We start from the raw sequence: 26,583 nt of genomic DNA on the forward strand, positions 1-26,583 counted from the left end.
CTTTATCTCAAATAGGAATTACTAAAAGCAAATTTCACAGTACTTTTAGGAACATAGCTGCACTAGCAGCATTATCTGTTAAACCTGTACCAAACCACAATCCTGTCCTTGAGATCCTGAAGATCCTCAGAGGATCTCGGGGTGTATTATTGTGCTTTTGTTCACTTACACAGTGATCAGCCCAGCACAGTGACTCAGTGATGAAAACAAGAAAGAATACAGAAACCCTTAATACTGTGCATTTCATGTATGCTTGCAGCTTTATTTCTGGCTTTTATTTAAATTAAGAAAACTATACTTACGCAAGCGTATCAGCGAACTCTGTAAATTGTGATATTCTAAGTCAGTAATACAAATAGATACATATAACTGTAAAGTAAAGCTTTTTCCCTTTGTGACCCCCATGTAAATGACAATTGTTCCAACTGACATCACGTGGAATGTGACATTATTTATCATACACTGTTACAACATGTAATAAGGGGACATAATTGTTCAAGGCCAGGTTGGACAAGGCCTTGGCTGACATGGTCTAGCGTAGGATCCCTGTCTATGGCAGTGGGAGTGCAACAAGAGGATCTTAAGGTCCTTTCCAACCCAAACTATTCTATGATGCTATAATAATGTAATTGGAAAGATTCCCATACAGCTGGTTCCCTCTCCAAGCCTTAATAGTATCACACATAGTCATAACCAGCCGCTTCAGAAATTATTTACACCAGTTGAGTGTAATGTTATAAAGATTCATTAGGTAACTGCCTCAAAGAAGAGAGGATGTATGGGAAGTATACTTAATTGTTTCACCATCATGAAGAAACAGTTATGCCAGCATAAGCACCAATTAATCAGGTGTATCCAGGAAAGATCTCTGCCAAGTAGAGATAGGAAGGATATGGCTCGGAGTATTATAAAGATTACAGGGAAGGTTATGATAAAAACCTCACCGTTTGATTCCCTCTCCCCCTCCCCCATCAATAACTCCTTACATCGGTCGGATGTCAGAGTTACTTTGCCTGCTTCCTACTGGCTGCAGCTCGCTTTTCTTGGGGGAGGGGAAATAAACCCCAAACTTTGAGAGCCCTGCCGGAACCGCGGCCGGTCCCCGACGGGCTGCTCCGGCAGCACCGCCGCTGCCCTTAGCACCCCCAGAAGGCACCCGCGGGCGGAGCTCGGCGGGGCGGTGGATGGGGGCTCCCGCCGCGGTCCGGACGAGGCGGGCGCGGCTGGGGCGGGCCAGGCATCACCTGCCCCCTCCCGGCTCGGCGCTGCTCGATACACTCCGCCCACCCGTGGCTACTTGTTCGCCCCACGACAGGCCGCCTCCATTTCCACTCGTGGGGCGCCCGCGGAGCTGACCCCTTCCCGGACAGAACGCGGAGGGCACGGCGGCCATGTCGCGGGACCCCGCCGCGGCGGCGCGGCTGCTGGCGCTGCTGGTGAGTCCGGGGACCGGGGGCACAAGGGAGGTGCTGCGCAGGGAGCGGCACCGGCGCCACCCGGCCCCGGCGCCGCGGAGCAGAGCTCTGCCCGTAGGTGGTGGTCAGCCGTCCCGCCGCCGGCTGCTTGGGGCTGGGAACAGGTTTTCTCCGTTGCTTTGGAAAGTAGAGAAAAGTGATGGTTGTTTGCTGTCCGAAAGCAGGCAAAGGCAGAAAAACCCGGTGCGAACGGTGTCAGGAATAGGTGGGGTTTTTCGAGACACCAGGAGGAACGGAAACGCAGTGAGGAGTTTGTATTGTTTCCGTCTTCGTGCTCAACATATTATCTGTGTTAATAGATTGCATTACCTTAGTGAAGAAATAGTACCATAAGGCAAAATGGGTCGTAAAGGTGAATTTAGTAGAATACCTTGTTGCTTTAGAGAAATTACACAAATTATTAATAATCCAAGACACTGCAGGCCTTGTCCTTCCCTGTCCTCACTCTTTAGCCGTCAGCCTTCAGGCTTTCCATTCTATGAAATACTTTTTCATGCTAAAAGCAAGCTGCAATTCATAACAAACTAAGAGCAAAACTCCTGATTTGTTTGATTTGGACTGATGGCTTCTATCTGATTCTAGATGCTTTTCAGGGAGCTCTCCTTCACATCTGTGGCGTTCCTTAGTTCTTCACTTTTCCAGGCTGGCAGAATGCCTGCAGAAGTCAGGCTGCCGCGGCTCTGATGAAGGTGAGGGTGGAGGCCAGGGCACAGGCTGCACTGGGAACCTGGGCAGGTTTCAGGAATGGCATACTGTATGGTCAGGCTGGCAGCTGCTGTGCATCAGGACCTTGCTTCTGGAGCTTGATACCCTGCAAAATCAGAGTTGCTAGCTGGAGACCTGTTGTCCCAGCTGACCCATAACTGATGTAGACTAGCAATTGGCCACAAGCTGTCCAGCAACAGTTAACCCTGGTCTTTGCAGAACACTGGGAGTTATGAATTGGTTGGAAAATGTTTTACCCTCGTTTTGCCCAAAAGACCAGTGGCAAGCATGCAGAGTGCTACTTGTACAGAACGTACCACTAATTCTTTCTGTAATACCTGAAGCCACACCATTGCCTGTTCTGGTGGGCTTGCACTCGCTCAGGATGCTGTTGGTTTTGGCTGAAGAGGAAAATCGTTTTCCTGAATCCTCATCATGCTCAGTCTCAGCTAAAGCTGGGACAGGGTACAGTATACTAAGAATGAAGTTGTTTTGGTGCTTAAATGCCTCATTGTTGGGTAGAATATTAGAGCAAATCAAGCAGCCTTGGTTGATGTCAGGAGAAAGGTGCTTATGGACTTTGCCTTTTTGGTTTGCTTGGTTTTTTTTTTCCTTAATCAGGACAAAGACATTCTTGTGGCAGAAGGTCTGGTTGCCCGTTTGAGAGCATCAAATTAGGGTCATTTATATCTTACGACATGCAGAGATAGCACTGATAACTTCAAAACCTTAAGGAACTACTGAAAGACAAAGCTAGCCTCAGGAGGTACCGTCTTCCCCAGGCATGTTCTGCCTTAGAATCATCGAGAACTGCTTTCCCGAGGTCCCTGCCTTCAACCCTTTTCCAGGTGTGTCTGGGCGTGCCGGACGATAGTGCACCCGTAGGGTTGGGCTCTACCTGGCATGTGTCCAGGTGTGCTCTCAGTGCCATGGGCATGGCTATTGAGGATTATTAGACTGGGAGGCTTCTCGATCATTTCTGAAGGGGGTGGACATCACGTCTTCTAGAGAGGAAATGTTAGAACACTTCAGTGAACAGTTGACAGAGATTTATGAATCTTACTATGCAAATAACAAAACTGATTTTAATTCTCTGAATGTCTTCTTAGATTGTACTTCCTTGATGTTTGGAATATCAGACAGGGTATGATGAAATTCAGTCCAGAATCCATTAAATCACTATTGTAATGTCAGAGCCAGTAGCAATTTACTTTCAAAATTCATAGAAACAAGTTAAATTAAAAAAAAAAAAACACCAAAAACAAAGAAGCCAACATGAACCTCAGTGTTAGAACAAAGGTGAGATGATTCCAAGCAGCCTCACTTCTATCGCCAGTAACGTGTTGACACATGGTAAAAATATTTACAAGCATCTATGCACTGATTCAACAACTTAATATTGTTCCAAAAGCAGGGGGGAGGAAGGGGAAACCAGCACTATAGTGAGATATGAAATCAGGTTAGAAATACATAAGGTCTAGTATTTTATCGATCCTGTTGAACTAAAATGGTGTGTTATTTTGGACACAGGACTTCAGAATAAAGTGAATCCACCCAGGGGAGACTAGAGGAAGGCAAAAAATGGGATCTAAGTTTAGGTAATCCTGTTTTATGATTCCTAAAGTGAGATTAATGAACTGAGTACTGAGACAAGAAAGTGGGTAAGATGCATGGTAAGTTTTCAGATATATGAACAGTAATTGTGAAGAAAATGGAACTACACTGTTCAATGAGGGCATTATTAATGTGGCAAAGAGGGAAGTGTGGTTTGAGGCTAAGACATTTCAGTACAGGTGTTTGAATTTCTTTTATGGTAAATGGAGGTGCAGTGGATGCAGAATGCACCTGTGTGGTTGGATCGAATTGTGCTTTCGAAGCAGATCTTCAGTGTGTGGACCTGATCCCTCCTGGGTGAAACTGCTGAGAGATGCATCCGCCTGCTCGTGGGTGTTTGGTCTGTGGGACCAGGCTAATTCTAATCCGAGGTAAATACCACAAAACACAGGTCATGTAGTATTGCGTTCTCAGCAGCAACTGCTTTGCTCTACAAATCCTCTTGTGTTTGGTTTACAAACTAGATATAGCTACAGTCAGTGGAGCCTACAGAGAAATAGATGTGAGCTGTCTTTGGGGCAAGTTGAACTGCTGTTTGTCTGCATTGGCTATATTCCTGGTAATTATAACAGAAGTTTGGGCACTTAGTGTTCCTTTAGACGTGCAGATTGGTATGCCTTAATCTGAAATTGGATCTCATGCAAACAGCAATATGATCAAATTGTAAAGAGCTAAAAATTAGGATAATAAAATGAGGGTAAAAATTGAAAAACACTTTCCATCTGTAAGACAATCTAGGCACTGCCTTAGGTTAGCTAGTGAGGCTTGGGGCCTCCATCCCTCTGTTTTAAGAACAGGTTATAAACAGTTGTCAGGAAGCACTTAGGTGTAGTTCACCTGCCTCAGGGCCAGAAGATGGTCTAGTCGATAACCTTGGATTGTCCTTTCAGCCTTTTTCCTGTAAGTGTGAAAGATCTTCACTTGCCCACTGTGTTCAGCACAAAACTGACTCAGAGGAGGTGTGAGATCCAAATTTCCTGACACAGCATATGTGAATGACCATGTTTCTAGGACTTACTGTTCATAGAATCATAGAATGGTTGGGGTTGGAAAGGACCTTAAGATCATCTAGTTCCAACTAACCTGCCATGGGCAGGGATATCATACACTATGCTGTACATAGTGTAGCAAATACAGACACATACCTTCTTGCTTACTCAGTCGTTATCTTTAAAGTATAAAACTAAGCTGTGTGTTCAGAGTTTGTCCTTTAGTCATGTCCTGACTATACATGGACATGGATTTGGGCAAGAGCAGCGTTGATATATGTGGCAGTCACTCCCTTCTTTCTCCTCTCTCTTGCCTACTCCTGTTGCTTTCCTGTAGTGTCTCATTCCATTTTTATTACTTCAGGCCTTAGGTTTTCCACCTTGTTTTCTGTAACCACCCAGACACTTCTGACAATGCCTTCTCAGTTCTGTGTCATCAGTGAATGTCATCAACAGATGCCTAATTTTTGTGCCAAGGCTATGATCCACATCAGATGACAGGGCTTTCTTATTAAGCCAGTTAGAGAAGGCAGCTCTAGGATATTAAAAAAAGGGAAAATTCAGAATTCAACACCTGTTGGATACGTGACTTTTCACTTCTCCTTGAAGAAAATGTCATTGAAAAGTGCTTTTCCCCTTTTTAATTTTTGGAACCTTTACAAATTTTCACTATAAATGCATGATTCCTTTATATCTTTGTTTCACATGTATTTATGCTTCTCAAATAAAATTGCCGTTCTTAAACACCTTTTGTAGATACCTTAGAAGTCCCGTATGAGATTACTTGTGGACTATAGATGAAAAAAGTACAAGAGCAAAAGTATTTTTTACTGTCTTAGCAATAAAACAATGTTTTGCAGCTGCTTTGCTACTAAGCAAAGTGATTTTTACTTTTAGTTATCTTAATCAAAAACTTTTCTGTTTATAATGACTAATGGGATTTTCTATGCTTCATACGCATCTCAGTGGAAGACCTGCTTATTCCTTAATTTCAGACACTTTTGATTATACTGCGGTTCTCAGGATTCCAATACCAGGAAAATTCTCACTTTGTGCCTCTTGTTTCCATTTGGTATTGAGTCAGAAACACTTTTCCCTTCAGTTTATCAGTAAGAACAAGCAAGAAAGGATGGTCACAATAACATCTTGCCAACTATTCACTTTCTGAAAGAGATGCAGCTTCTGTTGGAAAACCTTTTCTAGGAAACAAAATTCTGCTGTCACTCTTGCTGGTACAATCTCATTAATCATAGAAGTAAGTTTTTAAAATTTATTATAACTAATAAAACCAACTAAGACTACCAATATTCATGAAAACAACTTGGTCTAAGGTGTAAGAACCTGTAGCCCTCACAGTGCATATCTGTGAGGGATTTAGGGCTTGCTGATTTTTGTCTTCAGAATATGCATATTGGGAAAATAACCCTTTGGAAAAGAGTTGTGTTGTGCAAGTTGAAACAGCCTGCTACATTGCTCAATCCTGTCCACTGCATTGCTTGTTTGTGTGGGAAAGAGATAACATCTCAGGAGAAAAACGAAGCCATCATCAATTCAGCAATCAAGGCTGAGTCAGAGGGGTGAATAGGGAGAGAACCCAGTCAACAGTCCAGAAACCAGTTAAAGAGAATATACAGAGATAATCCCTGACTTTTCAGTAGGAATTCACCTTTTCTGAGCTTGCTTTGCCATAGGCATTAGTGTTAAAAAAGAACCAATCAGTGAAGTAGTGAAATGTAGGTAGATGTGATAGTTGTGGAGAAGGATAACTGTATTCTGTATCTATACAAAGCTTATTATTTGTTGGTTTCAAGTGTTGTAATAACCTAATTTTTGATGTTATTGTTTCCCAGGGCTTGGTTTTGCACTTTAAGTTTTGCCCTCAGTTTTGTTACTTGCACAATCTTAGGCTCCTGGAGAGCAGAGGTAAACACAGGGTGTCTGGTAATTTAACTGAGGCTTCAGTTCCTTCCAGCCAGGATAAGGCACCTAGCTGGGGTGTTTAAGGGCGTGCATAGCTGTCCTGAGCTATCCTGGTGCACCAAGAGATTGACAGTGCCAATACTGAATGCTGGTATGTAAGATTTTTGTCAGAGCAAGCGTGATTTGCTTGCCAGATGCCCATCTTTAAGTAAGGGATGTATGTATGCCATTTATCCTTTCAGCAAGGGGCAAAGCAGAGAGCTGCTTCTGTCATGTATGCGTCAGCAGATGGTTTAATTAGTCCTTGCTTTTAAACATTATTTAAGCAGTTTTGTTCTTCTTCTAGCCCACCACAGCGGGTCTAATCCAGAGTTTGCCCAGAAGAGGGAGCTTCTCTAGAGTCTTTCTGGCAACCAGTGCTTAACTCAGTCAAAAATTCATGACATTTTGGAATAGTGAAACACTATTCAGCACTAAAAATGGTTGTTTAAAAATTATTGTAAAGTCTGAATTTATTGGAAAAACAGATATTAATTACTTATTATATGTTTCCTGCTATTAATTGCTTATTAACCTTTTCCTGCCGGGAAAAAAAAAAAGGGAAAACTTTAATTTTATAATTATAGTGTATATTTTTAATGTGAATGATTATGGGTGAATTTTGGAAGCTATTATGGGTAAATAGTAAAAATTTGTGTCGGTCAGATGCCCCTTTCCTTATGGCTTTGCTTTTCTTATGAGGAAGGTCACGTCAGGTAAGTTTTAATATTGCTAAAGTGACATAGAATTAATCATGATTATCATAACTTCCATTGCAGATCTGTTTGAATTACGGAAATGGACTCTATGTGAAGGTAGGAAATAATAGAAAACTGCTTTTCTTTATCAGTGCCTGAAAAATGGTTCTCTGAGCAAAGTGTCAAAGGTGTAACTTACTTCAGTTGATAAATATATTGATTTTTACCATTTTCTGAAACTATGAAAGCTGTGTAATAAATAATGAAATTAAAGGCAAAATGTAAGTGAATAGATTCCTACATCCATCAAACTGGGTGGTCTTCAACTTTGAGAAACTTCCCCTAACATAAAGTTTGCAGATATCTCTTTTTAACTCTGTGTAAATCAACTACTATTTTATGGAAGATGTTAAGGGGAAACATTTCCAGATGTTAATCTGGAAGTCAACAGGCACAGTAGGGACTAAGCTGGACAGAAGGATGAAGGGTGTAATACAGAGTAAGAATGAGGAGTAGTTGAGCGAGGAAAGCAGAAAGCAGACAGTGGATGGGTTGAGTGAATGTTTCATATATTCTGTTTTGGAGAGAAGATTGAGTAAGAAGCAGTATTGGTGGGATGGTAAACGGGGTAATAAGGCAGAAATGGTGGTTCAAAACAGCCTTAGTGCCAAACATCTTCCCACATCTGATGACAAGCATTTAAGTCTTCCAGAGCAGGTATATTTTCACCAACCCCTAGTCATGGGAACTTGCTGATGTATTTAAAGCCTGTCTTACCTAATTGTGCCTTGATGAAAAGACTAATATAGTTTTCCTCTTCAAACAGCTCGAGGAGTGTATAGCTCTTAGATTGTGGCTCAGAAAGCTAATGCTGCTCCAGCTAATGCTGCTCCATGATTTTGAAGTTACTAGCTATTGAAAGAGCAAAAGTTATTCAGAAGTCTAGGCTACAGCAGCAATAAAGCATTCACCTGAAATGGCTAAGTGTAATGCTGACATTCAACCTTGTTTCTTCACAGGTTTATAATCAAAATGGCAGGAGTGGCATGTTGTCTCATCACAACAGCCTAGTCAGACAGAAACGAGAATGGACAGTCCCTCCGGCTTTCATACGGGAAGAGGAAGACAATTCCTATAAGAATCCGATTGCTAGAGTAAGCCCAGAAAATAAATAGATGCAGAATACACATAAAAATAGAGACCACAAAAAAAAGTAAAATAAGGGTGTGGCTTCCATAAACATATGCGCACATGCTTATTTAATTTTAAAGGTCTGTTGAACGGCAGTTGAAGATTGGCATATTTCCTTCTGTTTCCTTCCTTCAGCAAATGGGTTACTCTTGCAGCCCAATTTGGCTCAGTCTCTCATCTTTCCTAATTACCAGTTTTTATCAGACTTTGGGGAATGCAATATCTTTGAGGTATTTTACTCCATCACCCCAATAGTTGAACTTGGCAAATGGGTCCCAAAACTGCTGGAAGTGATTGGGCAGAATGGAGCATGGTTATGCATGCCTAGTTTTTTTAGGGAACAGAGGTAAATATAACCAATGTGTTATCCTTTGTACAAGAGTGATATTCATTTGGTTCAGCACTAGTGTTGGAAGCTGAATTCACCGCACTTGTTATGAAGTACCACACCTTCAGCATATAAAGTAACTGCTGATGGTAGCAGGCTGTTACCCGCTGCTTGGGCTGCCCCTTGATGGTGATGCTGGTACTCCTTTTCCAGATGTTTCAGGTACTTGCTGACAGCAGAAGAGAGGAAGGCTATAATCTCTAGTCTATGCAGCCTCTTCTACCTGTTCCTCTCCAGGTCTCACCTTTCATGCTCTACACCATCACTTCCTCCAGTGCTGGGTACACTCATTAGCTTAGGTCCAACCTGCCTTTAAAAGTTGTTATATATTATTTTCAGGTTTTGCTCAAGTAACTTCAATTTCTCTTGCTCAGCTTATTGTTCAAGACTCTTTTTTTCCCCTTAGTCTTTCTCCACATTTTGTTTACTCCCATCTGCTTGGTCAGTTTCCTTCTTTTTCCTTGACTTCAGATTTTCATCTTATCACAGTGGTTTTCCAGCCTTTCCTTGCACTTGCATCCTATCCCGCTCTCTGTGTACAAGCAGTTACATTTTTCTTGTCCCACAAACCTCTTCACGCCATGGTACCCAACTGCTGCACTAGCTATCATCTTCCTCATCTCCCTGCAGCAGATCCTCAAACAGAACATGCAGCTCTTCCTGCATTCATCTCAACATCTTCACATTCAAAGATGTGCAGGGAAATGTGTTTAATGTTTATTATTGTTTGTCCTTTACAAAAATACCAACAGTATTTTCTTTGAATTTTTAAATGTGGTTTTATTTACTTATGCTATTTAATCTATTATATTCCTGCTAGATACATTCTGATCTTGAAGATACAGGGATAGTGGTAACTTATACTATATCTGGTCAAGGAGTAACAGAACCCCCTTACGGATTATTTGTTATTAATGGGAAGACTGGAGACTTGAACATAACAGGAAGGGTTGACAGAGAAAAGACTCCAATGCTGCTTGTAAGTTGAGTAGTAACTTTTTTTCCTTATAAGTGTCCTCCTATCCATTTTTATTTGTTTTGTTTGGACGTGTTTGCTTCATTTAGTTTTAATGTTCCTGGATATTTGTCTCTGTACACATGTTGATATTTATAAACATATTACATATGCTTACATAATGCTTAGATTTATATATATTTATTTCACATGTGTATTTACATATAGTACAGTCACCTACTGGATTTTCTTATTGTTTCTGTCTGTATTATTTCAGCTCAGAGGTCACGCACTGGATAAAACTGGAGCAAAACTAGAAGAGCCAATAGACCTCCCAATTAAAATTGTGGATATAAATGACAATTTTCCGGTGTTTTCCCATGAAGTTTTTGTTGGTTCAGTTGAAGAATTAAGTGAAACAGGTGACAATATTTTAAGAATTGTTTTTTTCATTCAGCTTTTTCCAACACATACAAGGGTGCAAGTTGCTGTTTTCAGCAGCACATCTGCAGTGACAAGGATATATTCTCATGCTTGCATAGGCCAGGTTATCCATGTATGAATGCAAGTTTTTATTCAGGGCTAAGCTATATGGTGTGACTAGGGGAAAGCATTCACATAAAGACAACAGAGAAGATGTCCTCTTATGATGTCTTTGGTTTGGTATCAAAGTTACTGCAAATCCAGGAACCAGAGTCCTTCATCGGCAGTTTCATGAGAAATGTAGTCTACCCTTTGGCATAGCAATTGCAGCTGATTTGAGAGGGACTCTACTCTGACATGCTCCTGGAAAGCCCTGCTTTATCTATTGTCTGGGGAGGTACTTCACTGTTAAGTGCATATGGCTGTGACCTAACTTTCAAAGAATGAGTTAGTGGCTGTTTTCCTGTTGATGTCAATAGATATAAGAGCAACAGATCGCTTCCCAGGAGACAAGAAAAAACAGAATAAACCAATTTAATATATAGCTGACATTGAAATGGACACAGTGACATGGTAATCTGAAAAAAAAATAAAATTCTTGACCATACACTTGGCTGAGGTATTGAGTTCCCTCAGCGTTCTTCAAGTCAGTAGCAGCCATAAAGTAATTGCCCTTTATCTGAATTCCAGCTACTGTTCAAACTTGGGCACTGGACACTAAGGTACACCCTTTCCCAAAGGATTGCATTGTGGAGCCACTGTGTATTTTGAATGAAGTTACTGGAAGGCATCAATATGGAGCAATTGTTTTAATAAAACTCAGGTAGAGGATTCAGTAATGCTCCCTTCAGAACAGTGTGCGAGGGAAATGTAACCACTTGTTCAAAACCATTTTCTTTCTTCTCTGTATATCTACAGTTTTCTGTCAGAATTTTTGAGAGAATTCAGCCTGTTTAAATCTCGTGCGCTGAATTCTGTGAATTACAGATGTGTGGATACAATCCTTTTGTTTGCTTAGAAGGGTATACTTTTAACATATGTACTGTTTGGATTTTCGGAACACTTCTATTCATTAAATAAGTAAAGGCAAGAGCATCAGAAAATCATGCAGTGCATCCTGACAATCTTGTAATTGGACACCTTGAAAAAAAAAATACTTCACAGTGCATGGCAGTATAAACAAATACTGTGTTTTGTTTGTTTTTTTCCAGGTACAATTGTACTAAGGATAAACGCCACAGATGCAGATGAGCCAAATAACCTAAATTCCAAAATTGCTTTCAGGATTGTTTCCCAAAGCCCTAGTGCTGCATTCAGTATGGATAAGGATACTGGCGTGGTTCGAGTAGCAAAAATAAACCTTGACAGAGAGGTAAAAAAACCCTCCCATTTTTAATCTGTGAACAGCAGTCTTCAAATGGCTCTGTTGCCACCTTCAGCGCTGCCTGCTGAAGTGAAGGACTGGCCCTCTTGCCTTCTTTCACCTCCCTTGGATTAAAGCCTTGTCTGGCTGATTTGTGTTTTTCAGGAACTGGGGAGTAGTGTGTGTGATGGAATGAAGGTTGTATTCCCTCTGTCACCTCCCTAGCATATTGCCAGACCCAATGGCCATTGCTTTCTGTTTCCCATACAGCCAGGGCAGCAGTTACATGAAGCAAGGGGTTGTTTCTTCCTGCTGGAGAGCTCCTGGCAAAGACAGTCCAGATCACTATCTGCAAAACTGCTGATTGCATCTAGAGTTTTTGTAGCCTGCTGTGCAAATTGAGGTACAAATAATTATGATGGTCACTGCTGTGAGACAGCATTGAAAGCCACATATTATGAGCAACTTCATCTGAGCTTGCATGAATTTTGACTGGCCAGCAGATGGTGATCTGGACGTTAGCTCTGCAGCTGAGGACAACGTCTCTGCCTCTAGCCCTGACTGCAGGTATCATTGGTCCTGTTCCTGAATTTCTTTCATTTGCCACCTAAGTAAAGTCTTGCATGTGGGGAATATGCAGTAGTCTGAAATCCTTTTCAAAGCCTCAGCAGAGCCTGTCAAGGTAGTTGAGCTTGAGATTTACTACTGGCTAGAAAGGAGTTATAATTGACCATGAGAGGGATTATGAAAATGTGATAGTGATAATACAGCTAAGGATTTTTTTTTTTGCCCTCTTTAAACAAGTTTTCTTATTGTGGCAGACACAAAGTAGCTATTCATTGGTGGTGGAAGCAAAAGACCGTGGTGGTGAAGTAGGTGGGAATGCTGCAACGTGTTCTTTAGAAATCAAGATTTTGGATGTCAATGACAACCTGCCTGTGGTTGAAAGCAGCACAGTAAGTAGATTTATCACAGTATTTGGCATGTTGCTATACTTGCCAGTATCCCATTGCTTAATACAAGGCTGTGCAGACTTTCTTGCACTAGTAGAATGAGGTAAATAATGACATCTTCTTAAAGTAGAGTGGTTTTCATTTGCAGTTTGAAGGAAGCATTGAAGAAAACAGAGCAAATGTGGAAATTCTGCGAATAAAAGTATTTGACAAAGATGAAGAGTTTTCTGATAACTGGCTGGCAAACTTTTCATTTGTTTCTGGCAATGAAGGTGGTTTTTTTCGTATAGTAACAGATACCCAAACAAATGAAGGAGTTTTGACTGTTGTGAAGGTTAGTATATTCTTTAGAGAGTCTTCTTTAACTAGTAGAACCATTTATTCTCTTTAAGTTGACATACAAATTATTTATATTCCGTCGGTACGTAATCTGTAAATTTACACAGTAGACACTCCTCCTTTGGCATGTTCTGTGTTGGTGTATTAAGTAATTGTGTGCAAAATAATGATTTTGTCCAGCATTGTGTGTGATCTCAAATAAATACATCTAGTGGGGTAGAAGTCCCCAAACTTTCTGTGTTGTTTGGGCAACGGTGCTAACGATTATGCTGTAAACTTTCCCATGTATTTTCTCTCCTTGATGATCTCAGTTTCAACTTCTTTATTTCCAATGGCCACAGATAATGTTGCAGGCAACACCTATGCCGTGTCATGGGCTACAGATTATTTTATGGATTTCCATAAATTGAAATTATGAAAGTATTTTCTATACATCAAAATTTCCATTTTATGAGTTTCACTCCTCTTTAGTCCACAAGCATTGAAGCATAGTGCCCTTTTTTTTTCACTCTGTTCTGTTATCTGAAACCTGGTAATTGTAAAAAAAAAATTTATATGCATTATTAAGTAAATTAATTGGTTAAAAACCAAAACCAAACAGCCCACAGAACAAAAAAACAAGGAAAAAAATCCCCAAAATTTAAAATTGGAAAAGACAGGTAATATGGAGCGCTGGAAGTAAAGACAGAATATGTGGGTAAGACTCATCGCACCTTCCATAAATTAGTTTAAATTAAAATAATCTAAAGACATACCTATGGTGCTATCCATTAAAAACAAGAGTAACCTTCCTACTATAGTACTTTGAAGCATTATCTATTAAGAGTAACATGTTAGCCATCAGTATTACTTAAATAGCATTATTTAAATATTAAATGTCTGAATGTTGTCTAGATATCACATTCTGTCAGATTTAGAGTGTGTTGTTTTTTGGTTTTCTTACTGCTTTAGGAGCTGGATTATGAAACCATGCAGAGCCTGAACTTGGGCATTGTTGTTACAAACAAAGCAGAATTCCACAAATCGATTAAACACAATTATAAAGCACAAACAATTCCAATCAAAATCAATGTGATTAATGTGCGGGAAGGCCCTGTATTCCCTGGTGGCACAAAAATTATTGAAGCAAGTGAGAAACTGCAGATAAAACAGGTTATCGGACAGTATCAAGCCTATGATGAAGACACTGGAAAACCAAGCAAGCAAATTATGTAAGAATCTTTTTATAATCGTCATAACTGTGTCAGAAAACACATCTTACTGTAAGAACATGTATACTGAACTGTGATAATTTCAAAGGCAGTCATAGAATCAGAACAGTTTGGGTTGGAAGGGACCTTCAAATGTCACCTAGTCCAACCCCTTATGTAATGAGCAGGGACATCTTCAGCTAAAACCACATCCAGCCTGGCTTTCAATGTCTCCAGGGCAGTTGTTTTCTATTATGTGTAATTCACATCTAGAACAGTATTATCATCATCTTCAGTATTCAGTTATGCAGAAAATAGCTGATGTGAAAATCCTACTTTTTTTCTTGCACATGGTGGGACATGAGTGTTTGGGCTGAAGTTGTCTGTGCTTCCATGCTGTTTGCTGTGCCTATCTACTTTTGAGAGTAGATTTACTCATCTGATTTCATCATCTGCAGAAACATTAGGAAGAAATAAGCAGAAGCATCTAGCAATCAGACAGAAAGGGTGTAAAGTCCACCAGTCTGTGTGTGTGTGCTTAGATTTTGAATCATAGCTCTTCAACTGTGGTAGTTGACCCACCACCATGGCTTTTACAAGTGGTGCACACCAGCAGAGGTTCATACCCAACACTGGTCCCCTCTCCCCCATGACTGTAGTACAGTCTCTCTCAGACAGCTGCTGCTCAGCTTTTGCTGAGAGCAGGGATGAAGGGCGAGAGGATGATGACCAGCAGTGCAGCTCCCTTCCCCTGCTCCATTCTTGCTCCTTGAGTCTACTTTTTATAATGCCTCCACACCTAAATCCTGGCTCTAGAGAGAAAAGCAAGTTTCAACATTTAGGATAGGTTTATAACCTTAGGTTTATAGTTGAAACCAATTTCAGTGGCAGGAGCATCAGACCTCAAACCTAGGGATTTGGTCTCTGCTGTAAACAAAGAGTAAGTGTACTGTGAAGCTGCTTTTCACACTGATGGTTGTTATCCTCATTATAAATGTGTACATCTTTATATGTGATTTTAATCAGATACATGAAGGGAAGAGATACAGCAAACTGGATCACAGTAGACTCAGTGACAGGTGAAATCCGGCTTGCTAAAGAACTTGATTATGAATCGCCTCATGTAGTGAATGGTACCTACACTATCACCATGTTGGGTGTAACTACTGGTAAGTTGAGAGGGTTTTGTTTTCATGATAATCAGTTTGTTTAGGCTTTAGTTTGCCTTTCTACAACTGTAGTGTGTGTAACCTCCCTATCTTTAATTGCCTAAAAGTTAGGTGCCTAGTGCTCTATATTTGGAGGAGAGACATGGGCAACTCCCTGAAGCAGAATGAACCTTGGAATGGGTTCCCAAGGTATCTGTTTCTCTTCTTTGACTACATGGAGGTGAACTTTTGCAACAAGTTTTGCAGAGACCAAGTCTGATAGGAGCATCCCTTGTCAAGGTGGAAATTACCAGTATCTCTATGTACTAATGAGCAGACTTCAGAGTCCTGAGTTTTCTTGAATGCTAAGTAAGGATTCCCCGAACTTCTTGTGTATCTAATCAGAATTCTCTGCATGTTGCTGTGTAACCCTGCACAGGAAATACTTTCTTTTAAGTTAAAATAGTAAACTCGCTTGCCTTCAGAAAAACTTTGTCAATATGTTTATTAATATTAGGAATGAAATACATAAGCTCCAGGGAGAACTCTTTCAACTTACTTAAGCAGTGTTTGTGTGAAAATACGAAGGCTGTCTCAGTTGAAGTTTTTGGACTTTCAAATCAATATAAATTTTTCATATTTTAAAATCTTAGATCTTCCCAAGAAAACAGTCACCGGCACAGTCGTTATTCAAGTTAAAGATGAGAATGATAACTGCCCTGTTATTGTGAACCCTGTGCAAACTGTGTGTTCAGATGCAAAATCAGTTGGTGTTACAGCTAATGATTTGGATGGTTACCCAAACAGTGATCCCTTCAGCTTTACTGTCATTGATGAGCCAGAAGGGACAGCAGATAACTGGATAATTGGATTCGGCAATGGTAAGCAAATATATTTTTAATTACTTTTAGCTCTTTAGAGTCCTACTGTTGTAGTTTGTTAATTTCAGTCAAACTGACAGTTTGGCTGATCCAGACCAAAAAGACCTATATATAGAGTCAGGCATGAAAACACATAACTTGGTGTTCTGCTTCCTTCTTTCTAATGGCTGTAAAAGCACAGTCATGTCTTCCGGAGCTTGATGCCTTCCCTCAGTTGGACCATCTTTGCCTAGCTTGATGACCCATATGTGGTAACCAGGATTTCAGGAGTAGTGCTGGGCTCAAGCCATTCCACAAAAATCATGCAGTGACTGAGGATGATTTTTGTTAAGCTTGGCAATAGGGTTGTGTTGCTGGCTGCAGTTGCCCTAACTTTTGATTATTATTTTCATTCATGTGGGCATCTCTTGCTTAGTTGTGTCCTTGACATGACTTGGCCACAGGAGCAGGTAGTGTGTTGGCTCCCTGGTTTCTGGCTGTGGCCTCAACAGATTAACCTGAAGACTGAAGCTGTGTTTTTGAGAATTCAGCCTCTACCTATCCAGATGACATGACATATATAGGCAATAAGGCTGCCTTCCATGATAAATACTCTGGTGGTCTGAAACTCTTCACATTTTTCTGAGACTGTAAGTGAGGACGGCTTCTTTGTTGCCAGCATGAATTAGTTGATAAGAGCACATATGCTGTAGCAGCAGCTGATCAAACTTAATTCCATTGCATTAGCTGGACTTACCTAGTGGGGGTTTGTTGGGAGGCTGTGGAGGTTTTATTTCCCTTAGTTTACAGGAATCAACTTTTTCTCCACTCATTTCTTGTCTTTTCTTCTTTAACTCCCCCTTCTTCCTCAGGCACCAGCATACAGCTGGTACCACAAAACCTGAAGCTGGGCAGAACTAAAGTTCCCATCCTAATAAAGGATTACCAAGGGTTGAGCTGTGCTCAGACACAGTCTCTGCAACTGACTGTTTGTAAATGTGCGGACGACGGCGTATGCAGGGAGAAGTTTATTGGCGCTCAGTCAGTGGGTCTGGGACCAGGAGCGGTTGCACTGATCATCTTGGCATTTTTACTTTTGCTGCGTAAGTAATCCTTTCTTACTATCTCGCAAGCGCTGTAATTATGGTCTGCAAGGCATCAGGAAAGAAACAGTCCAGCCCCTGGGTTTCATCATCTTGATATCTACTCTGTGTAAACTCATAGTCTGTGTGAAGTCATGGCAGAGGCCCAACCAATTTTGGTAACATCAGCATTTCGCCCTCAAAGGATTACAAGCTGGGCATTTTAAAATTAATATGGACAACTTTAATGTTTGTCTGTGGTGCTGTAAATAACAATTGGGGAAGCAGTAAGGAGTCCTGTCAGTGTTCCTACACATCTCCATGTGAAGCCTATCTCTTCCCACTCAAACCGCAGCACTCTCTCTACTCTTCCTCACTGCAGACCCCGGTCTGGTGCCTTGCTCTGGGCAGCATGTGACATTGCTCTTTGAGGCAAAATTGAAGCTTGAAAGTAAGAGAAGAATGCTTGTAGTCAGGGTATGGCCATGTATACCAATGATATATTTAAAATGGCAGTAATATATTGCTTGTACTGGTAGCAGTCTCTCTGTGGCAAAACAAAGTTCATGCCACACAAATACGCTCTGTTCTTGAAACTGGATTGTTTTGAGTTTCCCAGGCAACATTCCAGACATGTCATAGGAGTGGTGAGGTGGAATTTACATGACACCATGTCGTTATCTAGCAGTAAAAGAACAGGAGGAGTTAGAAGTGCTGAGGTTGTACAGTGATATTTAGGGCTTGGTATATGAGATTATCTCTAGAAGTGTAGCTGTGCACATGCGTGATCATCTGCAGGATTGAGGCCCTGACAGGTTAATTGTCAGTTTACCCTTTAGGAAACCAGCCTGACATATGTTTCTAGGAAATACCTTGAATATCTGATAACCTGTCTTCAGTCTTTATCTGCCCTCATACTGATCACTAGCTCATTACATTTAGGTATGGGAGCTGGCCAAACTTTGGTACTGGCTATTAGTATGCTTTGATCCTGTAATCACATAGTTAATGGCAAACTTCTGTTTCCCCATAGTTGTTCCACTGTTACTGCTCCTGTGTCCCTGTGGCTCAGGAGCAAAGGGATTTGCTGCAATTCCAGACTACAGTGAGGCAATGTTGCGTCAGTGGAACAGTGAAGGAGCAGCTCCCGAGGAGAAGGCATGTATCCCTAATAGCATTTTTCTTTGATTTCTATCCAAGTGTTCAGTTCAGCTCCTAGCACCTCTTTCACGTAATGGGCTGCTGTTTCAAAGCTGTACAGCAGATTTTAACCACACATGAACATTAATTAAAATTAACCCTGTGAGACTCAGTGAAGGGTGGGTGGAAAGTGAATTCCACCAGCAGAAAAAAAACACCATAGCTTTTAAATAGTAAAGCGAAAGCAACCAAGCAAATCTTGTTGGTATCCTAATAGAAGATAAGAGTGTGAGAAAAGCATCGATGCTGTAAAGAGTGAAGCATTTGTATTTGGAAGCATGGAATGTTCTGGACTCCTTTGGGAGCATGGTAAAGCAGCAGTTTAAAGTTTTGGGCTGCATTTTAAATTATTTCCCTATGTATTTGCCTTCTTAAACAGAGGAAATTCTCAATTAAAAAGAAAAAAAGAAAAAGGCAGAAAAAAGTGCAGATCATTAGAGGGAACAGGGAACGCCAAGAGAAGTTTGCCCTTTGTTTTTATGCTACAAAATCCTGTTTTCAAAAAAAGGGCATGACACTGGCGTGCTTCTGCACAATAATAAAGAAACAGAAGGTAAAAGACCTGGGGTCAGTGCTCACACCAAATTCTTGTTAAAGACAACAGGGAAGCCAAACTGGTAGAAAAGAAGGGCCTGGCAGCACCATAGAGGCAGCAGGCAGCTCACATTCCCCCAGTTTGTGTCTGAGGAAAGCTGGGCAGAGTCTTTCTTGGAAAAGCTGAGCTCCCTGGAATTTTGCAAGTCGTTTTTAGTGTTTTGAGTTTTTTTTCCCTGCTTTCATTCCCAACCCTTTCAAGAAAACAATGATCTATAGAAATACTTCCATGATCCTCCTTGGGAACGCAGTTGTGGAAGCTGCACCCTGGTTCAGGAAGCCTTTTACTCTTTGCAGCAACATGTATTAAGTGCGAATTCAAACAAGTCATAAAACTGCATCCTCCCAGGTTCCACCCAGCCCCGCTGCTGGTTTGGTGAGTTCCATGTGCTCACTTGACAGCACAGCTTTCATGTCGCATTCTAATTTGTGTTATTTATGTAGCCAGTGCTAAGCTTCATCCCACCCACTGGACTGGGGAACTCCAGAGGAGCAACCGGCGGAGCAGTAACAGCAGCGACAGCAGCAGCAGGAATGAGTGGAGAGGGAAGTGCAGCAGGAGGAGGCAGCTCTGCTTCTCATGTAAGAGAGCACTGCACCACTATTACCAAGGAAAGATGGGAAGAGCAAAGACATCTCCTTTCTGGTGCTGAGTATGGAGCCATGGCAGCTGGAGGGGCTGAAGGCATGGCAGGTGTAGAAGGCAAGACGGTGATGGCTGGAGGAGGAGTTGCAGTGGGAGCAACAGGAGCCATGAAAGAAGAATTTTTAAGAGACTACTTCAATGACGTAAGCATATGAGCCAAAAATAACAGTATTTTGATATTTACACTTACCATTGTGAAACACAGATGAGTGGGTATGTGTGTGTATATATATATATATATAAGCAGTCCTGATACAGTGGCCAATATTGTGTGCATGTGGAGTTGGGGGCATTAAGGATTTTTGGATTAGGCTGACGTGTGGGACTTGGAGCATGATAGTGCTCAGTCTTGTAGCACTGGGTGCTTATAAGGTCTCTCACAGCTTCCTGAGGGAGGTACTTGGGAATGGGATCCAGAGTATTCAGCAATGACCAAGCAGCCCCTTGCCCAGGAAGAAGCCATGAGAGAGACTACGTGATCTAAAACTCAGGGATTTAAGTGTGTTAAACGGGCCTGTTGGGAGGCGTCTGTGACTCATGATGAGTCACAGCTACAAACTTCACCATGAGGCAGGTTTTTGAAAGATAAACCATAGATGTCATACAGGAGAGGGTGGGTCTGCATTTTCAAAGCAGCTGATGAAGTAAGTGATGCTGGACTTGTCTCTTTGCCCAACAGCCTGTGTGAAGGGCCATTCATCAGAAGCATATGAGGCACATGGTGCAGTCCCCTTTCTTCTGTTTTTTTTTTTTGGTGACCTAACCATTGACCACCAGTAGGCTATTCGTACTCACTGCAGCTATTCCTATTTGCATAACCACATCATTAGTCTTTATGCCAGTGAGTCCCTTATAGTGAAAGTTTCATTTCCGTGTGCCAGGGAGCATACAGATTGTCCATCACCTGTACAAACAAAACATCTTCACACCCATAAGCATAGCTGGCTTATGATGGGGTTCTGCAGGGAGGTAGGTAGGTTTGAATCACCACCTCAGGCCAAGGAAGGATTTGAGCTGAAGACGCTTGTATATCTCCTGAGTGCTCTAGGTACTGTTTTTCTGGGTGAACAGATGCAACAGTAGCAGTTCCACTTTCCTTCTGCTCTTTCTGTTTCCTGATACTAAGGCATGCTTTAAGCATAGCTGCGTGCTGAAGTCCTGAAGCAGAGCTTAGTAAAGGTCATACTACTGCAGTCTTTAAAACTTCTGGAGACTAAAATATCTCAGGTTGTGATTCTCAGGGGGAGCCCAGACAAGTAACCAAACTAGAGCTGTGCAAGCATGTACACAAATACTTGGGCTAGTGCTGGCAGCAGCTCCATTGTGAATGCTGCTGTCAGGCTGAGCTGGCCCTGGGAGAGCTATAGTGTGAACCTGTAAGCCCTCATTATTCCAGCGTGGCCTGCATAGAGCCTAAAAATTTATGTTCCCATACTTATCGAGCCATTTAACTTTGTGGTTTGTTTGCTTTTGAGCTCCTTGGGTGTGATCCTAGCAGGTTATGCTAGTGAAAAGGGCCATGGCAGGTGATAGCATGTCAGCATGTACTCATTATGTGTGCGTTTAAATGTTAAGATATTCTTGGGCATGGTTTTGGCACTCTCCCACAAACACCTAGTTAGAGGTGAAGTTCACTTACTGAACCAAAAAAAAGCCATCTCTTTGTGAAGATGGAGCAGTATCACAAATGGCACAGTTCCTGGTAAGAATAGCAGCACATGGTGACAGTAACATAAGTTTTCCATTTAATCTCAGATTTTTCTTCTCATCAAATGTACTGTCAAGTTCAGACTAACTTCAGAAAAGCCAAAAGCACTTTTAGGTACTGCCTTTACTTGGTTGATGGGTTCTGCGAGTTCAGTTAAATTTCATTTTTTTGTAACCTCTTTGACCAAGCATTCCTGATCTTCAAATTTATTAAGTCTCGAGCTGACATTAATCAACTTCTGCTTGCTTTTGTTTTCTGTCTGTAGAAAGCTGTCTCTTTTGCGGATGAAGATGAAACCCAAGCTGCAAATGACTGTCTCCTGGTTTATTCCCAGGGAGAGTCAGGCTCCCCCCATGGCTCCATCGGCTGCTGCAGCTTTATTGAGGGCGATCTTGACGACCACTTCCTTGATGATTTAGGAGACAAATTTAAGACTCTAGCAGAAATATGCATAGGCAGACACATCAACATGAAAGACAGTAGCTCCAGGAATGAGTCAGGTTTCAGTCTTAATGACTCAAAGTCACAGTTCTTAGATCAGCAGAATGCTTCCAGCTTGGAACAAGCCTTTGCTTCAGGCAGCTGCTTCCAGCCTGCCCCACCAGTGCATGCAGGAGAAGACGCCCTGTCCAAGGAGGTGGTCACAGAAACAACCTTTGCATCCTGCTCTGAGCAGCACGATGCCCAGCCCTTTCCCACTGCCCACTCTGAGACCAATTTCACCATGACAGAAATGTCCTATTCTGCAGGGGCTCCTGCCCGCTCGACCACTGTCTTTCTAGACCCTCAACTTAAGGAGAACATAGTGGTGACAGAGAGAGTGCTGGCACCTGCGTCAAGCTTGAAGGGTATGGTGGAAATCCCCAATTTGCCACATGAAAGTAATGTGGTGGTTACAGAGAGGATGGTGAAATCCGAGGGTGCTGGGCCAGGAGCGCTGACAGTTCAGGATCTCCCTGACTCAAAGTATGTTGTGGTGAGGGAGCGGGAGAGGGTGCTCGTGCCTGCTGCAGAGCAGGGCTCGCTCACATTCCCTGCTGGGGAAGGGGGCTGCAGTGTGGTCGTGAATGAAAGGGTGGTAACAGCCTCGGGGATGCAGAGCAGAGCCGAACAGGCAGCAGGTGCCGGCCCAGAAAGGCAAGACCACGTCTTGATCACAGACTCCTCGCTTAACCAGGTGGGCTCCAATGCAGAAGGGCCTCCTTCTGCCAGCGCTATACTGAGCAAGTCTTCCAGGGTCACCAAGTACAGCACGGTGCAGTACACTCGCTCCTAGCTTGGACCCTTGCAGGGGCGTCTGTGTCTGGCACTCTTGTGTCCACACGTGTCTTGCCTCAGGTGTTTTCTTGAGACCTGAATTTACTGGCGCTTTCAGAATGACACAGACTCACTTGCAGTAATTCGTATGAATAAAGTTTATGACCAGGAAGTTAGTAAGGAAGTCTCCTGCTGTTATGCAAGATTGGCAGCAATGCTTTTGAAGTGGAAAGATGGGGGAAATACATTTGTTTTCCCCTTCGCTATTTTTGTAATTTTTTTTTATTACTCAGTGTAACAATAACACATAACCACAGCTGCATAATTAGGGGAGAACAGAAGTCTAAAATCTAGTGATGGACAGTAGCGTGCAAAGCACAAGCTAGGCTTCTGAACTGTCGTTTAGTGTGTAAGGAAGCTCTTTACTGTGAGGGTGGTGAGGCACTGGAACTGGCTGCCCAAAGAAATGATAAATGCTCTATGTGCAGCTGTGTTCAAGGCCAGGTTGGACAGAGCCTTGGATGACATGGTCTAGTGTGAGGCATCCATTCCCATAGCAGGGGGTTAGAACTAGATGAACTTACGGTTCTTTCCAACCCTGACTGCTCTGTGATTCTGTATGTGCTGAAGTCACCCCTAAGGGGCATCAGTTTCTCATTGTATTTTGCCATCTATTACCTTGTGGGCCAGGGAAGCTCCTGAGCTACAGCTGCTAAGAAGCCGCTCCTTCATTTGAAGCACAGGCCAGCAAAGCCTGTACATCCTCAGTTGCTTTCCTGGATGTCACAACCTTGGGTTATCAGTGTACCTTAAGCAATCAGTACTTGCATATTAGCACAGGGATTAAAAAGAGCAAGTAGTAAAAAAGCTGAGAATGCAAATTTTTTGGTACCTCGATGTAAAAATTCCATTACTTTGCTCTAGGCTGATATGACAAGTAAGCATTTGCATTGTATAGTTTTTCACTGGTTCTTTTGGCCTATTAACAAGGTATGAGAAACAGCCAAACCTTACATTAGCTTTAGAACTAAACATTCACCTGGTGGCTTTGCTATCAAAGTTTATGGCCCTTAGACACGTGTAGGATCTGATTTACAAGTGGAGTTAACTAAGTGACTTGAATTCTGTCTGTGATCTCACAGATACAAGAACAGAAATACAGTCTGATGTGTGTGTGTGTGTGTGTGAGGTTCTGCTGGCTCCAGTACCAGAGCTCAAGTGACCTCTGTAGTGCCATATAATGGCAGCTTTCCTTAGCTCTGACAAGGCAAGATAAAGCCCCCCTATGTCTGCAACACTTAAGATCACTTTTGTTTCCATGTCCTTTATGTGATAAAAACTGAAGACAGTACTGCACTGTTTGGCAGTATATGTATATATGCACATGTAAATATTGATATGCAGCCTGAAACATTTTAAAGTGTATTTTGTTAAGGAAAAACTGTCATACACTCCTCATGTTTTTGCAGAGTAGGAAGTACTTTAGACCAGGTATTGGTACTGTGTTTATCTTATACCTGTAAAATCAGCAAGCTGGTCATATGGTACTGCAAAGCCCTTGCGCCTGCAGAACTTCCTGGCTTTCTCCATCTCTCCTGGAATTTTTCTGCAGCTGCAGTGTTGGTTTTCACTGATGTGTTTTGCCTTTGACTGGAAGTGCTTTCAGAGTATTTGATTTTACTGATAAAGTTGTAAAAGTTGATTCAAAAACACAAACATTCAAAGTAGGAACCGTGGCTATACTTAACAGGGTCATCTTGGCAGGTGGACCATTACACCATTACATTAAATGGATAAGTACTTCCAAGCAAATCACACTACCCTTGCATGGACCGGTTGGTTATTTATCTCTTAAACTTCATTTTTAAAGTATGTTTATTTACTTTTAAGCAAACGTGCAGTTTTAAGCGGTCACCACTTTTTCCTGCTTTTACAGGGAGTGAACTTATCTCTGAATTTTTAATGGAATATTTTTATGGTTTTATGCAGTCTTAAAATAAAGAACTCTGCTGTATTTTTTAATTTTTTTTAGTCTTCATTCAGCTTTAAGCCAGCTACCCTGGAGAAAGCATCAACTTTTCTAGTGCAACTAAAAGGTAAAAAGATAGAATGAGGACTGGGATTTCCCAAACAGTCTGAAGCAATATTTGGAAGATGCAGATGCAATGAAAGTTGGTGTACTACTAACTTGGAGATTCTGAAAATAGTAAATTCTGCCTGCTGGTTAAGTACATTAAATTCTGGTAGAACTTGATGCAAGACAACAGCATCCCATCCACAGATTTACTGTGCTTTAACTTAACCTCTTCTAAACAGTTTATACATTCAAAAAACATGGCATAAACTATTGTCTGAGGTTTTCAGTTGTTAAAACACAGCGTTAACATCTAGAAGAAGATGTGAGAGTCAGGGCTGTGTGACAAATCCGGTGTTCACTGCATATTGTTTATATGCAAACTCTTATCGGATTTGAGAGGGCTGTAAAGAGTATTTGACTAGATTTGTTAAGAGTGGATCTCCATTATTTGGCTCAGTCTCCTACCAAGACTTCAAATGCTATCAGTGTGTGCTAATGCTGGCAGAACATCCATCAGATTAAATAAGTCACTTCTAATGGAGCTCTCTTTTGTAAATGATGGTGGCTGGTGGGAAGAATGTACAGACCCGAACTAATGGAAACGCCTGGTTAGCATCTGACCAGTAGATAACCCTGAGACCAGGACTAGCCCTAGTCACTTATCTTTGCGAGAGATACCCCATTCTGACTTCAAAAGTAAAAATAAAGTCTGTCATTTTCTTATCTAAAAATAACAGAGCATGGTTATGTTGAAGTACCATCAGGACAGGGACTGTAACCATACTGCTCATCTGTGATTTATGTTTCCTGTGAATCCTTATTAAGTGCGTCAGACTCCACAAGTAGGAACCAGCCTGCTGCACTAAGGACATGGCCATCCCCAGCAGCAGGGCAAGTGGAGTGACTGGCGCAAGCCCCCATGAGAAAGCATTTCCTTTGTCATGCCCCAAAGTATACTTGGAGCCAGGCTAGACTTAGCAAGATGGGATCATCTCCTCCAGGGTCTGTTCTTTCCTAGAAGTTTATCATTCATCATGAAAGGCTTAAAGCTTGTCAGGGTTTATCAGCTGTAAATCAGGGGGTTTTAATGTTAAATAAATCAGGAGAGTGATGGTAAGTGTTTATGGCTTTGAGGCATCCCAAAAATGCTGTAGGGAGCTAGTGGCTCTGGCTCTCTCCTCTACTGGCCTCTTCTCCCACCTGGTGGCCTTTGATCTCCTTGTAAACTCAAAACACAGTGACAGCCATTTGCTTTTCCTGCCTTGTGGGTAGGAAAGCTGGCCTCTGCCTTGTACCAGTGCACGTTTTCAAACACATTTGTCCAGCTGAACCAATTTGGGTAAAAACTGGGAGGGGGGAGGAATCAAGCTCCTTTCATGTGTGAAGGCACAAGGCTGGGCTGAACAGGGTCCCCAGGGATGCTCAGAGTGCCAGTCAGGTGTAGTTTTTGAGCCCATCCTCACACACAAGCTAGGAAGCTCAGTCCCCAGATGGCTGAGGTCCTGTAGGTGCTCAGCTCATCGTGCAGAATCTGCCAGCTCACCCTGAGCTGCAGGGCAGACCACGATGGGACTTGGTTTTGTTGGCTCCTGTGCTCCTGGGTGTGTGTGGGCTTTCTTCCAGGGGCCATGCATGGAGATGGCAGGGGGACCACAGCTGGCTAGCACACATACCCCTGCCCTGCACACACCAACCTGGACTGCAGGCTGGTGGTGGGACCAGAAATGTGTTGTGTGTTATAGTGGGGGATCATAGAGGGGCACAGCATG

The 26,583-nt window shown here is 42.1% G+C and overlaps 1 protein-coding gene across 1 annotated transcript; it reads left to right on the forward strand.

Moving 5' to 3' along the window:
• Positions 1 to 1,246: 1,246 nt before the first annotated feature.
• On the forward strand, positions 1,247 to 23,431 carry DSG2 (desmoglein 2). The gene is made up of 15 exons (XM_057397679.1): positions 1,247 to 1,436; positions 7,522 to 7,557; positions 8,460 to 8,594; positions 9,840 to 9,998; positions 10,252 to 10,396; positions 11,609 to 11,769; positions 12,582 to 12,716; positions 12,862 to 13,047; positions 14,004 to 14,263; positions 15,269 to 15,411; positions 16,044 to 16,271; positions 17,123 to 17,353; positions 18,366 to 18,494; positions 19,575 to 19,915; positions 21,746 to 23,431. The coding sequence occupies exons 1-15, from the start codon at positions 1,392 to 1,394 to the stop codon at positions 22,754 to 22,756; spliced, it is 3,345 nt and encodes a 1,114-aa protein (XP_057253662.1). The 5' UTR covers positions 1,247 to 1,391; the 3' UTR covers positions 22,757 to 23,431.
• The last annotated feature ends 3,152 nt before the right edge of the window (positions 23,432 to 26,583 follow it).

The sequence above is a fragment of the Pezoporus wallicus genome, unplaced genomic scaffold (assembly GCF_028554395.1).
Source record: "Pezoporus wallicus isolate ANWC-B61680 ecotype Strahan unplaced genomic scaffold, APGP_CSIRO_Pwel_v1 contig_227, whole genome shotgun sequence".
Classification (NCBI taxonomy): domain Eukaryota; kingdom Metazoa; phylum Chordata; class Aves; order Psittaciformes; family Psittacidae; genus Pezoporus; species Pezoporus wallicus.